This window comes from Rhineura floridana, chromosome 5, assembly GCF_030035675.1.
Source record: "Rhineura floridana isolate rRhiFlo1 chromosome 5, rRhiFlo1.hap2, whole genome shotgun sequence".
NCBI classification, from domain to species: Eukaryota; Metazoa; Chordata; class Lepidosauria; order Squamata; family Rhineuridae; genus Rhineura; species Rhineura floridana.
Genome location: NC_084484.1, coordinates 76,734,272 through 76,750,113, shown reverse-complemented (window position 1 = coordinate 76,750,113; position 15,842 = coordinate 76,734,272). Strand labels below are relative to the sequence as shown.

General features: G+C 40.8%; 1 protein-coding gene across 3 annotated transcripts in view; it reads right to left on the bottom strand.

Annotated features, from left to right (window-relative positions):
* NHS (NHS actin remodeling regulator) overlaps nucleotides 1-15,842 on the bottom strand; it is a 331,511-nt gene that overhangs the window by 72,528 nt on the left and 243,141 nt on the right. Inside the window, exons 1-2 of one of the 3 annotated variants that reach the window (XM_061627220.1) lie at nucleotides 7,644-7,723; nucleotides 7,414-7,553 (exon numbers count right to left, since the gene is read on the bottom strand). The exons of 1 other annotated variant lie outside the window; for it this stretch is intronic. In XM_061627220.1, coding sequence (XP_061483204.1) covers nucleotides 7,414-7,447 — 34 coding nt within the window. In that variant the 5' untranslated portion in view covers nucleotides 7,448-7,553; nucleotides 7,644-7,723. Of the gene's footprint in view, nucleotides 1-7,413; nucleotides 7,554-7,643; nucleotides 7,724-15,842 lie in introns of those variants that run through there. One more of the 3 variants, XM_061627221.1, reaches the window with a different exon arrangement.

The following is a 15,842-nucleotide window of genomic DNA, read 5'->3' as shown; positions in this document are numbered from 1 at the left end:
TATCTCAAAAATCCTGCAAGCTGTGTGTTCTAGACAGCTATATTCTGACTTGCTAAAATAAACAGCAGCTGCAATGCTCTCAGTTTAACACATTTCTTACAGCAGTGTGAGACACACATACAGAGGGTGCTTCCAGACTGTCACTAATTTGGGCGGGACATTCAGGTTGCACAATTATAATGGATTGGGAGGTCTTGCGCAACAAACCCGCGTGCCCAAAAGATCTGACTTTGTGTGAGAAGGAAAGTAACAGAAAAATGCACTAGAAAGTGTGGGATAACAATGATGCGGCATCTTCTAACCTCTCCTCAAAAACTCAAAATGAATGCTCATTCAATAGCCAATGTCATCTAAGCAAACAAATCAGGATGGATGCTCAATAAACAGGTTGTCTGGAAACACCCCAAAATACAGACACAAAAATTATCTATTATATTCTGTTCTAGTCACCTCAGCAAAAATACTAAGATGTGCCCCATTGAAAACTATCCTAGTAAAAGTATATGCCAAATTATACTTTTAGAGTGACCTCTCTGCCTCTCCCTTTTAAAAAGACATTTCAGTCTGTCTACATTTCAACACATTCCATAGAACCTGGGTTGTTTTTCTAGAAAGTGAGTTAGCTTTCTAATAAATAGCAAATTCTAATGTCTTGTTCTAGTTCATATTAACTTGTGGTCCTTTGGTTAAAGACCTGCATCACATTTTTGGCTAAAAGAATGGCCCCTTCAACTTTTGGCCAGAAAACTAGCATTGTAACATATAACTGTTTGCTCGCAAGCAGACAACAATTGCAGGTAGGCCAGTGCATTAGAAAAAATGAAGAACAAAAGTAGTCCTTTATTGCAGCTAACTACATTACTTTTTACTGTTTTAGTTGGTCCTAATAAACAGAATTACTGTTTTGGGATACACTTGTTTTACCTCTTCTGCAGTACTTACTTAAAGGCCACTAGATGGCAACAGATAGGTGGTTTGTGTCTATGAAAGCAGTAAGTGTAGATTCTATGACAGAGTATATAAATATATGAAGATATTGTTCAAAGCCTTTTTTGCTTACCAGCAGTACTTCATCAGTCACTGATTTTTTTAAAAAAATTACACTATCAGTAGTGGTATCTCTTAATGCATTATTTTATTCATTTGAATTTTCTGCTCCTCCATCTCAAAGGCTTGAATTGGGTAAGAATGTTATCACTAGCACATGCTTATCGATCTTGGAATTGCAGAAAAGCGTTAAGAAAGGCTGTTCTGCTAAAGATGTGTTGCAGATTTTGCATCAGGAAGAACTATCTTCCCTGATCTTTTCCAGCTGATGGGAAATATACAGTCCATTTCCATTCTTTCCATTAACCCACTCTGTGTAGAACCAGGAACATCCCTGGCAGGAAACAAAATTAGCTACATAATATGGATTGTCAATAAGATTGTCAGATTCTATAACAATATTTTGTTGATTTTCACAGTGACACTGACAGAATTTAGATAACTTCTTCTCCCATCACATATCTATAGTGGCAAGATAAGGTGAGCTGGCCAAAATTCTTCCTTCCACTCTGAGCCCACATCCAATGACTTTAATTCCCAATTTATTCTCACAAAACTGGAACTATGGGTTAAAAAGGAAAGAAAAGCACAGACTTCAGATGTGGTTGTGCACATGGTACAAATTAAATAACTGCCCAAGTAAACAAAGTCTAGAACATATCAGAAATCACAAAAAGGATTACTATTTGTATCTCTCGTAAGTTCCTTAGTTTGTTCAAATATTTCCTGTTTACAGTCAGGAAATACAGGAGCGTGTGTAAAACATACAACAAAAACAAATACAAAATGAACACCCCTCCAGCTCATTTCTGTATTAAAAGGCTTTTAACATGAAGGCCCATTTCAGCTAAGTTTATCCTGGTGTAGGTTCCCAGGCACATTCTTAGTTTAGAATTAATTACCCACCCCTAAATTACCAGAGAGGCTATCAAGGCGGTGGTGATTGTAGTTAATAGATAGAGGCCACCCTTGGTTAGTTTTAGGCAGAGGAAGGGTGCTCGCAATGAGAGTAATTTTCTGTGCACTGAAATGTAAATCACAATTTCCTGTTGTCCAGTTGTGCATGTTATCAAACAAGGGGAGAGAAAAATGTTTCCATGAAGTCCCCTCGGTCACTTTGTCCCTATTTTTTTCCTCCTTCTGACCAGAGTTTGACAGTTTGATATTCAGAGTCACAAAGGAATTGTTCCATGAAAACAAGATCATGGTCACCCACTGTCCCCACCTTCTGAGCATCTAGCATCTCAGTGAAGGTCTGTGTCAGAAAATGACCACGCAACAACAAAGGACAAATAATTACAGCCAATATTATCATTAATCAAAATTCAGTGAGACTTTTTTCCAAAAGTAAAAAAAAATGTTTGTTCTTTATGAACGTTACTCTAATTAAGTCAGGTCATTCCCACAAAGTCAAACAGTAACAAGAGTTGGTCACTACTTGGCTTTTATTTCACCAACACTCTTTAGGTTGGATCCAAAAGTTTCCTGCCTCTGATAGGAGTCTTCTTCTAGCGCAGCAGTGGGGGCGGGGACTTTTTCTGATATGGGCCATTGATCAATGGGAAGTGTCAGTCAAGGCTGCAGATGATCTTGGGCAGTATCAGGATCAGGTGGGGGGTGGAGCCAGAGACAAAAGTGGGTGGGTTTTTTACCACTGCATCACTGCCCAGCTCTTTTTCTGTCCCACCGCATTTCTTAGCTTTGTAGGGTGGTGGATCACATTATTTGGGATTGTGTGAGTGTGGAATATAGAGAACCTCTCCTCTGTAGGTTTAGGAACTTGGGAATTACAACCTTGTGTGTGGGAATGGCCTGCTGGGATGAGAATCGGTGGGGCATGGTGTTGCATATTCTTTGGCAGTTTGTTAAGGATACAAAGCTCTTATGAAAATCTGTGAATGAGATGTGTTAACTTTGTTTGCCAGTAGGTGGCGATAATAGGGCCTTTCCTTGACCTTGATTCGCCATTTAACTCGACCCCATCCATTCTCTGTGTGTGTGTTTGTGTGTCGCTGTCTCACACACACACACACACACACACACACACACGAGAGAGAGAGAGAGAGAGAGAGAGAGAGAGAGAAAGAGAGAGAGAGAGAGAGGAAGTGATTGCCACAGAGGTGGTAAGGACAGAGATAGTAGGCATGCAGGATCCAGCCATGAACTGGTGACCCGAGGAATGTCAGGCAGGGATTCAGCTTTTGTGCCAAGTCTGGCCAAAGGAGGGAACTACTGGGAAGGGCTGCTTTGCCTGGTCCTCAACAGCACGGGAACTGCCTCTGACAATGGAATAGCGGAGAAGTAATTTTCATACCTAACATATTACCACAGGGATCAAGGTATGGGAGTGGCTCCATGTCACAGCAGTCAATTACCTCCAGGCAGTTGTTCCTATGCTAAATATATCTGAGTTCTGTGATATATGACTTCCACACCACACCTGTGAACTCTGGTGTCAGATCAAAGACAAGCACTGCACAGGTTGGTATAAGAAGTATATTATGGGCCAGCATACAATGTAGAGTGCATCTCCACACATATTTAATAACAGGATCTCTCCCCGGAGTGCTCTCCTCTGCCCTGTGCCTGAAATAGGCAAACAAATAGAGACAATGCAAAGAAACCTGATTGGCGTCTAATCCCTTTGCATTTTTCATAGCCAAATGAATCTTTCCCCTCCCAACTTTGAAATGTGAACAGAAATGACAAAACAGTAGGATGGTCATGCAGTAGGATGGTCATACATAAGGTAAAATAACAGAAGTTTAATGGGGAAGGGACAAGAATCTTTTATGAGCACTTTCCTCCTTTGAATGAGAACACAGCATGCAAACCAAATTCATGCATAAAATGATTTGGGGATTAAAAAAGTTCTTTTTTTCTTTCTAAACGAAGACTACAATCCAACACTTGTATATTCAGAAGTAAGCTCCATTTAGTTCAATGGGACTTACTCCTTGGTAAGTGTGTACTGGATTGCAGCCTTAGGCAAGTAAATTACTACTGTCTATCATGTGGTGCTACAAGGTCCTATTTGGTGGGCCAACTATGAAAAAGTTATAATACCGTCAGTAAAGTTAGAAAAGGCCTTTTAAAAATGAGCCAGAAGTAATTAGTTTGATCTACTGGTCTTGCACAGGTATCACAACCTCTATCTAGCAATTAAGGAGATAATAAACAAACATTAATTTTCTTGAAAGTGGTGCTTATGAATCTGTGACAGAGGCACTGAGCTGGCACCAAGGGCTGCTTAAAACTATTATTTAGATGGTTCAACATTACTAACAAAAAACATGCCTTTTGCTTTATAATTGACTGTCAAGGGGATCAATACTTGAGATTTTAAGTAACAAGTCTTCTAATCAAGGTTCAGAAGTGGTTAAAGAATGCTCATGTGAAAAGATAACCTATAACCAAGGCAGATGGGGTTTGGCTGATACTAGCTTTGCATGTATTTTCTTTCCCCGTAGGGTGGGTTTTAAACAGGTCAACTGACCTGAGTTGTAGCCCACTTTATAAAATCCATTAGGGCTATACACATACAACGCCAAGCAACCAACAAGCTGTTTTCATCAAAGTCTGCTAAACCAGGTCAGTTCCAGGCCAACAGATATGCAGCCTGGTGGTGCAGGCAGCACCGTCTACAGAAAAACACTCTAATCTTTAAATGACATTCATTTAAGGGTGATCAAAATGTCTTGTACATTTAAAATGAATGGGGAAATAATAGCAAAACCTCATAGGCCTCAGTGATTAAGGCTGCAATCCTATAAACAGATTACCTGGGAGTAAATTGCACCAAATTCGTTTGGGCTCACTTCTGCTGAGATTTGCCTAGGATTGCACAGTAAGCTAAACATAATGTATTGAAAAATCTCGGATTAAATGCACTCAAATCAATGGGAATATTTGTGGGCTTTAAAATTAAACATTTTCAGAATTAGAAACAGCAGGTCACATGGCAAGATGCAGGAGCTATCAAATATTTCTACAAAGACTAGAGTCGTTCCTATGTCTTGAGACACAGGTAAGCTCAAGGGGATGATTCATGCCATGACTTGATTCCAAAGCTCTCACGCACCTCCCCCATTACTTCTGAACCACAAACGATGGTTTGAGCTTTACATCTATACCAGGATTGTAAACCATGGGTCAACCCTGGTTTGGAAGACAAGCAGATGTAATGGCCAACTATAGCTCTAATTGTGTGCCCTAATTTGGACTAAAATAAACAGGCGAGGAGGAAAGAGGGTTCAGCAGCCTGCTAGTTCTGTCACCACCCTCATCGCCCTCTGGATGTTGAAGGGATACTTCTACTTGTGGAGGCTCCCATGTTTCCAAATTGCATAGAAGCCTCCATGAGTACAGGGGGCTTCACTGTTACAGACAGTTGACCTGGAACACACAGAGGGTGACAGGGATGGAGGTGAGGTTAGTGCACTCATGCCCACTTTCCCCTCCTTGCCTGTTTATTTAAGCCCTATTTGGAATGCCTAAAAAGGGCTAGCATATAGTTTCTTACCATTGTGACTAGGCCATTATAACTAAAAGCCTTTTTTAAACCCTCTTGCTACAGGGTTTGGTAGGTATGATTCCTTCCTTTATTGAAGTGAAGGGCAAAATTATGCCTGTTAAATATTTCCTTTGGCAAAGTCATGAAAAATACAGGAAAACTTTCAAGGCCATGCATTAGCAATTCTGCTCGAGGTGTCTGCGAAGGGTAGAACCAAGGAAATGGTTTTTGTACCTGCTGTACAACTAACCAATGCTGAATTTTAAGAAGGTGACTCATTTAGCAACATCTGGAAAAAATAAATGGTTTTCTTGAGGCAAAGTGGAAGGGAAACAAGCAGTTCCCTTTCAGTAGCTTTATCTCAAGCAATAACATAAATGCTACTTTTAAGTTGTTTACTTTTTTTCTAAATAACTATTAGCAAGGGATTGATTTGTTTCTCTAACAAGGAAGTTCTTTTTAAAATAGTAGATAGGTTCATAGCTGGCCTGTTTTATATAGATTATGGTGTGACCGGGAATCTTTTGTCAAATCCTTCAAATGGAGGGTTCAAATTGATTAAACTGAAGTGCTTAGCCACCCAGTAAAACCATTTCAAACTGTTTACTTTCTCACCCACCCCCAATTTGATTGCCAATTTTTATTTATTGTCTTTGTTCCTGTGCTTTTACAGCAATTTGATCAGCAGACATTAGCAGATGATCTCCCCACATCCAAAAGTTCCATCTGTGAGTTTCTGCATACCACACTGCTCTTAAAGGCAGTTGTATCCAAAGGGGTTGTATCCAGGGGTGTTCCTCTGCTAACAGAAAGCTCTTTAAGGCCACTCCTTCAATCTGATCTAAAGGGTTGGAGGATCCTTGAAAGGCCATAGCTCAGAGGTAGAGCATCAGTTTTGTATGCAGAAGGTCCCTGGTTCAAACGCTGGCATCTCCAGGTACAGCTGGGAATGTCCCCTGGCTGAAAACCGTTAATGTTTTGTTAACATTCTTATAGTATCTTGTGAATTGCTCTGTGTGTTTCTTTTAATAAAAAATAACCAAAATTCAATAGAGAAATACATAATTATCATTTTTATTCAAAAGTTATGGATTGCTGTTATCAATCAATCAATCACTTGCTGTTAACGCTGAGCTGCAGATTGTTCTTAATGTACAAGTCAGCTATAAATAAGCAGCAAAGGTCCACAGAATTCACTACATATCTTATAGGTAACTATGCACAAAGCATAGTGCAAAGTCTCAGGGGCCTAATTTTATATATATATATATATCTTAACAGTACCTGTTAAGTGAAAGTCTCAACAGAAAATTCTCTGTATTGCTTAGTGCAACACAAAAATGACTAGCAAAAATATATGCCCATAACAAAAAGCCAAAATGTGTATGTTCAACTTTTAAATCATGCTTTTGTGTGTAGCTGATATAAGTCACACTTTCTTTGGCCTCTCCAAAGAGGCTCACCTGGTGCCCACATTATGATCTTTTTGGCATCAGGTGAAAACCTTCTTATTCCCCCAAGTATTATAATCTTATGCACTCCTAGTCCTCTTGGTCCTGCCATATAAATGTTTTGCTGGTGGAGATTTTATTTGTCTTAGTTTTATAGTGAGGTTGATTTTGTTCTGTTTTAATGTTTCTATTTTTTGTAATTGTTAACCACCCAGATAATGGCTGCTACCGAGCAGTAAATGCATTTTGTAAACAAACAAACAAGCAAATTACTAGAATGAAGCAAGCATTCCCACATTTTTACTCAGCAAATGAGTCTTGCCTTCAGGAGATTGCAGAGAGAGCCTTCCTGTCTATCAGTTACACAGAAACCTTGTCTACAAGGAAAAAGAATATAGATACCTGCATTCTTCAGCAGACAACAGCCCAGGGCCATATTTGGTTGTGCTTCTTAAGAAAATCTCCCAATGGCCAACAGGCTTTGCTTCTCTTGCATACCATTCTCTAGATAAGAGTTCCAGTGATATGTGCAAACCGACCTACTGAGGTGAGGGGGAGATCAGAGGGTTGAGGAAAAATCCTTCCAGGAAACATGCATGGCACAGATTTTTCATGAACATCTGCATACCCACCAGCTTCCCCTTCTAGACATGCACATGATTTAGCCCAAGCACTAGGTCCTTCTAATCTCTTCACCAACCAGAATAAATGGTAAATCAGAGGAGTGAATAGTAATCCTACTGCTCTCACTGTCTATTGCATGCAGGTGGAAAGGGGAGGGGAGATTTAACTCCTGAAAGAATCTTTAGAATCTGCGTTTTTTAACCCTCTGCTTGTTAAGTAACAGGTTTGGAAACAATTCTTCCAGGTTTCTAAGAAGTAAGAAAATGAGAAAAATAATTACTAAAGTGTACGAAACGAAATATTCGGAACCTCCTGTCACTAGCTGAAGGAGACCTTTCCTGGCAGTCCAGAGATAACCGGATGAAAGAATGTTTTTATCTACAACTATTTTTGGAATGCTTTTAATTGTTTTTAGCATGCTTTTTTGTTGTTGCTAAAATGTTTTGTTGATGTGTTTGCCATCCTGGGCTACTTTGGAAGAAAGGGCAGAAAATACATTTAAGAAATAACTAATATTTATTTTTTAAGAGATTTATTCCCCACCTTTCCATAACAGATTTTCTGGGACTCTCACAATCAGTTGTTGTTGTTGTTGTGTGCCTTCAAGTCGACTACGACTGATGGCGACCCTATGAATCAGTGACCTCCAAGAGCATCTGTCATGAACCACCCTGTTCAGATCCTGTAAGTTCAGGTCTCTGGCTTCCTTTATGGAATCAATCCATCTCTTGTTTGGCCTTCCTCTTTTTTTACTTCCCTCTGTTTTTCCAAGCATTATTATCTTTTCTAATTAATCATGTCTTCTAATGATGTGTCCAAAGTATGATAACCTCAGTTTCATCATTTTAGCTTCTAGTGATAGTTCTGGTTTAATTTGTTCTAACACCCAACTATTTGTCTTTTTTGCAGTCCATGGTATCCTCTTCTCCAACACCACATTTCAAATGAGTTGATTTTTCTCTTATCTGCTTTTTTTACTGTCCAACTTTCACATCCATACATAGATATCGGAAATACCATGGTCTGAATGATCCTGACTTTAGTGTTCAGTGATACATCTTTGCATTTGAGAACCTTTTCTAGTTCTCTCACAGCTGCCCTCCCCAGTCCTAGCCTTCTTCTGATTTCTTGACCATTGTCTTCATTTTGGTTAATGATTGTCCCAAGATATTGATAATCCTTGACAAGTTCAATGTCCTCATTGTCAGTTGTAAAGTTGCATAAATCTTCTGTTGTCATTACTTTAGTCTTTTTGACATTCAGCTGTAGTCCTGCTTCTGTGCTTTCCTCTTTAACTTACATCAGCATTTGTTTCAAATCATTACTGGTTTCTGCTGGTAGTATGGTAACGTCTGCATATCTTTAATTATTGATATTTCTCCCTCCAATTTTCATACCTCCTTCTTCTTGGTCCAATCCTGCTTTCCGTATGATATGTTCTGCATATAGATTAAATAAATAGGGTGATAAAATACACCCCTGTCTCACACCCTTTCCGATGGGGAACCAATCGGTTTCTCCATATTCTGTCCTTACAGTAGCCTCTTGTCCAGAGTATAGGTTGCACATCAGGACAATCAGTTGCTGTGGCACCCCCATTTCTTTTAAAACATTCCATAGTTTTTCATGATCTACACAACCAAAGGCTTTGCTGTAATCTATAAAGCACAGGGTGGTTTTCTTCTGAAATTCCTTGGTCCGTTCCATTATCCAACGTATGTTTGCGATATGATCTCTGGTACCTCTTCCCTTTCTAAATCCAGCTTGGACGTCTGGCATTTCTCGCTCCATATATGGCAAGAGCCTTTGTTGTAGAATCTTGAGCATTACTTTACTTGCATGGGATATTAAGGCAATAGTTCGATAATTACTGCATTCCCTGGGATCCCCTTTCTTTGGAATTGGGATGTATATGGAACGCTTCCAGTCTGTGGGCCATTGTTTAGTTTTCCATATTTCTTGACAGATTTTGGTCAAAATTTGGACTGATTGAGTCCCAGTAGCTTGTAGCAACTCTATTCGTATGCCATCTATTCCTGGTGATTTGTTTCTTCCAAGTATTTTAAGAGCAGCTTTCACCTCACATTCTAAAATTTCTGGTTCTTCATCATATGGTTCCTCCGTGAATGAATCTGTCATCCTGGCATCTCTTATATAGTGTTCGTCAGTGTATTGCTTTCATCTTCCTTTTATTTCATCTCTGTCATTCAGTGTGTTCCCCTGTTGACTATTCAACATCCCTACTCTTGGTTTAAATTTCCCTTTCATTTCTCTAACCTTTTGGAATAGGGCTCTTGTTCTATCCTTTTTGTTGTCTTCTATTTCTATACAGTAACTATTGTAATAGTTCCCTTTGTCCCTACGTACTAGTCGCTGTATTGTTGCATTTAGGGTTATGACTGTGTTTCTATCTCCTTTTGCTTTCCTTCTCTCTTTAACCATTTTAAGAGTTTCTTCAGTCATCCATTGGGGTCTTTCTCTCTTTTTAACTAGAGGTATTGTCTTTTTGCATACTTCTCTGATTACGTATCTGACTTCATTCCATAGTTCTTCTGGTTCTCTGTCAACTAAGTTTAAAGCCTCAAACCTGTTCCTTATTTGATCTTTATATGCTTCTGGAATGTTATTTAAATTGTATTTTGGCGTTATGATTGCTTTGTTGGTCTTCTTTAGCTTTACTCTGATTTTCAATACGACCAGTTCTTGATCTGTACCACAGTCTGCTCCTGGTCTTGTTTTTGCAGAAAGTATGGAACTTCTCCACCTTCTGCTACCAATTATATAATCAATTTGATTCCTATATTGACCATTTGGTGATGTCCACGTGTATAGTCATCTTTTTGGTTGTTAAAAAAATGTGTTTGTAAGAAACAAATTATTGGCTTCACAGAATTCAATAAGTCTAAAACACATAAATATCTGTGGATTATTGTTGTTGTTGTTGTTGTTATTATTATTATTATTATTATTAATATTTCTGTCCCACCCTTCCTCCCAGAAGGAGCCCAGGGCAGCAAACAAGACACAAAATACTAAACACACCTTAAAAACATCTTTAAAAAAATCTTTTAAAAGCATTCTAAAAAGCTATTCCAAAACAGATGCATACTGGGATAAGGCTTCTACTTGAAGGGCTTGCTGAAAGAGAAAGGTCTTCAACAGGCACTGAAAAGACAACAGAGACTGTGCCTGTCTAATATTTAAGGGGAGGGGGTTCCAAAGGTAGGTGCCACCACACTAAAGATCCGCTTCCTATGTTGTATGGAACAGACCTCCTGATGAGATGGTATCTGCAGGAGGCCCTCACCTGCAGAGTATACTGATCAACTGAGTATATAAAGGGTAAGACGTCTTTCAGGTATCCTGGTCCCAAGCTGTATAGGGCTTTGTATACCAAAATCAGCACCTTGAACTTGGCCTGGCAGCTAATGAGCAGCCAGTGCAATTCTCTCTGTAGCATGATAACATGTTGGCAATATCCTACCCCAGTGAGCAGTCACAATGCCACATTTTGCACTAGCTGCAGCTTCTGGACCAACCTTAAGGACAGCCCCACATACAGCACATTACAGTAATCCAGCCTAGAGGTTACCAGTGCATGTTCAACAGTGTTCAGGCTATCCCAGTCCAGAAACAGCCGCAGCTGTCTTACCAGCTGAAGCTGGTAAAAGGCACTTCTAGCCACGGAGGTCAGCTGGGCCTCTAGTGACAAAGATGGATCCAGGAGCACCCCCAGACTACAAACTTGCTCTTTCAGAGGGAGTAAAAAGCACTCCTTGTCACGAGCCCCAGGGAATGTTCCTGCAGTGATGATGATGATGAAGACACAGAATGGGACTCGGGAGGATCCTAGTGGCTTGCAACAAGGAAGTGCTGAAGCAGAAGGCTTTAGCACTTTTGACAGTGACAGCTCCTCCCCCTTTGCTCCAGTTACAACAGAGGGGATGCTGGCTGATCAGGAGCCAGTCCCTTCTCCTCTCCCCCCCTCCTCCCAAGCTGCTAGAAGAGGAGGATCTCATTGAGGTGCCACCGCTGCTGCCACCCCAGACACACAGACAACTGTGCCAGCAGGCTCAGCTGGCCCCCACTTTTTCAACTAGGAGGTGCACTTGCTTGTGCACGGGTTCTTGTTCTGTGACGTCTTCCTCATGCAAGTAGAACGAGCCTGCCCAAACCCACTTAAGAGTTGTAAGAGGGTTCTCTAATTGCTGCAACAACATCTTAGCCTTGAACAGTCATACCTAGATATTCTGTGTAGAGATACAGAATCTTGTGTGACCTGTAAGCTGATCCATGAAGTGCTCTAAACTGAAGTTCCTCAACAAACTTAGTGGAGAAAGATACACCAGCAGGTCTTACTCTGATTCCAACGGGCTTGGCCAGGACACTCCTAGCCACTGAGGTCACCTGGGCCTCTAGCAACAAAGATGGATTCAAGAACACCCTCAGATTATGAACCCGCTCTTTCAGAGGGCATATGACCCCATCCAAAACAGTCAATTGATCAATTATCTGAACTCGGGAACCACCTACTCACAGTGCCTCTGTCTTGCTAGGATTCAGACTCAGTTTGTTGGCCCTCATCCAGCCCACCACCAAGTCCAGGCAGCGGTCCAGGGCTTTCACGACCGCTCCTGATTCAGATGTTACAGAGAAATAGAGCTGGGTATCATCAACATACTGCTGATACCTCACCCCAAATCTCCTATTGATCACTCCCTATACCTTCATATAGATGGTACAGCATTGGGGACAAGATGGTACCCTGCAGCACTCCACAGCACAACTGGCAGAGGACTGAAAGACAATCACCCAATACTATCCACTGAAAACGACCCTGTGTCTCCAATACCCATCTCATCAAGTCGGCTCAGAAGGATACCATGGTCAATAGTATCAAAAGCCACAGAGAGCTCAAGAGTAACAGGATCTCACTGTTCCTGTCCTTCTCCCAATAAAGGTCATCCAGCAGGGTGACCAAGGCCAAAGTATTCTCATAACCAGGCCTGAACCCAGATTGGAATGGGTCAAAATAATCTGCTTCATTCAAGAAGTTGCAGCAGATGTTGCATTGGGCACCTCACTGGGGACCTGGTTGGCCACTGTGAGAACAGGATGCTGGACTAGATGGGCCACTGGCCTGATCCAGCAGGCTCTTCTTCTTATGTTCTTATCACTACAATATATGTGGACGGGCATCAAGATTGTTATGGAGGTGAGTAACTTTACCCTCAAAGTGCCTTACATTTCAGGCCTGGGAAAATAAAAAGGGCATTGGAGCAGATGCTCCCCTAGGTGAGAGTGTTCTGGAGATGGGGTGCCACAACAAAGGGGGTCCTCTCACTGATCACCACCTGCCTAACTTCAAATGATGTGGGAACCTGGGAAAATGCCTCTGATGATGGTTTCAATGCACAGACAAGTACATTTCGGGGAAAGATGCCTCTTCAGGTAACCTAGGACCCAAGCCATATAAGGCTTCAAAGATAAACATCAGCACTTTCTCAGAACAGCCAGCAAGCCACCCTCATTGACATAAACAAAATACTAGCTCCAGAACACATTTCCTCAGGTGGGGTAAGAATGGCTCAATTCTCCTTCCATCCCTCCTTCGATCCCATTAACCATTATCCCTTAGCTGATGCAATCTGCATTTTTTAAAACATACATGTTACTTGCTAAGATGCACTTAACCTCATGTCAGGTGTGGTTTGGCCAAGTAATTGAGCTGAATATTAAATGTACAGAGGTGGATATGCATTTACTTCTTTCAGTACTGTGTATCATCAGTTTATCTACATGGACACATGAGGTTCCATTTCCAGTGACAATCAATATGCAAGGCTGGGCATGCTCTTTGTCCTACATACAGTCAGGGATGGAAGGATCTGTCATTCTCAGTTCTCTCGGTTTCTACTTTTTCCAATCTTAAATTCAGTTCTCCACATTTCTGCAGCACTTTGCAATTTTATTTATATATTTTTAAAGATCCACATGAAAATTCTTCAGCATTTTAGTGAAAATTTCTCCTACTAAAGACATTTGTGTACAGTTTTGACTAATGTACTGTACATATTTTTGCAAGCAATTTCTCCTAATGCATTTTGTATACATTATACAAATGTATTCATTTTTGTGCACACGTTCTGCTAATATATGAATTTTTGTAATCATTGTTTGGTTAGAGTACTGCATTGCAAAATTCAGGTAAATGCAATTTTTTAAGGATGGCTGTGTTTCAGTTCTCATATTGTTTGGAAAGTGCAAATTTGATAAGATTTGGCTTTAAATGCGAATGGAATCTAATTTCTCCTCCATCCCTACATTCAGCAGAATCATTTACAGGATTGCATGTGAGAAAAGAGTCATATCGGGAAATTGCTAGAATGGGGGAAATCGTGAAGAGATTCATTAGTTTCAGTCAGCTATGTGATGACGGTAAATGATTCAACTGACCAGGAGAAACATACATTCAGACATAAACTGGTGTGAGAATGTGTCTGCACAGTGATTATAATTATGTTACCTCAATGTAGAGAAACACATTGTAAAGTGTGTGTGTGAGAGAGAGAGAAGGCAAAAGAGAGAGAGAAAATGGTGGATATAAGTTTGCTTTGGCTCCTCCCACTTTGGGTTTTGGGCCTGTCCAACCCTAGTACTGTATGCAGCTGGGCTGCTAAACCAATTTCCCTTGAGGGAATGGAGAGGGGTGTGGGTGGGAGTAAGTTTCTAACTCTTGGGTTACTTGTTTTAATTTTTTTCCATTTGTTTTATTTAGCTAATATTCCACAATATAGTCTCGTAACTGATCTTTACGATTCATCTCTCATCTCTGATGTCAGAAACTGGATTACATGACATGCAGAAAGAGTGGAGGGAGTGAAAGCAGTGGATCAGATGAGATTATTAAGTATATAAAAAGGTAAAGGTGTCCCTGCACTTATAGTGCGAGTCATTTCCGACTCTTAGGGTGACGTCTTGCGACGTTTACTAGGCAGACCGTATATATGGGGTGGGATTGCCAGTTCCGTCCCTGGCCTTTCTTTACTCCCCAGCATACGCCGGGTACTCATTTTACCGACCACGGATGGATGGAAGGCTGAGTGGACCTCGACCCCTTTTACCAGAGATTTGACTTCCTCCTTCCGTTGCAATCGAACTCCGGCCATGAGCTGAGCTTTGGCTGCGTTACCGCCGCTTACCACTCTGCGCCACAGAGGGTCATATTAAGTATATAGAGAAACACAAATAGTCACTATTGTAAGGAAAGCAGGATAAGAATTTTAATTCTCCTGTGTGAAGGACAAGTGTGTGTAAAAATGCTGAAAGGTGCAACTTGAATTCATAACAGGAACTGAAGCACAGCAGAGGTTCTCTGATGGGTTAGGACAGCCCAAGTCAACACAATGTCTGGCTGTAATAGAGACAGTGGGCTTGGAGAACATGGCCTAGATAGATGCTTCAGCCATCCAAACATCAATAAGACAAATCAACAGCTTACAAAACCATGGATATTTCCTAAAAGGCTCATAATTGCAGCCCCCACAGACTGCTCTTTCCCTTTCTCTGTGCATTGCTATAAAGACATGTAAATGCTATAAGATAAAAAATAAAGAGAGACACACAGAGAGAGACTCTTCCACAGACTTTATTTAAACATAGTGGAAAATCTAGAACAGGAGTGACTAGCCTTCAGACTGGGGCTCATTCAGCCCCCAAGCAAAACGTTCTGCCCCTCTCCAAGACCCCACTGATTTTGCAGGTGGCAACAAAAAAGAAAAAAAATAGTCCCAGCACTAGAGTGGGTGGAGCCCAACACCCTGATGAGGATGCAGATCATCCATCAGGTTGATCATTTTATGAATGGCTGACTGGCCGAGGAGGGGGCTATGTGTCTGCCTGTGTATGCAGGTGAGAGTGTTGGATGGCCACACTCACTGTTGGCTTGCAGCCCCTGGTGGATGAACCCTTGCACCAAAAAGAGGTAGCCACCTCCCCCATCTAAAATATACACCCAGATACTTACAGGATACACACACGCATTCCTCTTGTCCTAAATATTATCCAGACATTTTTCTGGAACTAGCCATCACGTATCCATTTCAAAAAAATTAAAAAGAGACCAAAAACACATGCTGAAGGAAGGAAAAGGTGCTTGACATTTTGGTTTCTTTAGGAAGTCAAATTAATTTTTAAAAGGATGAAAT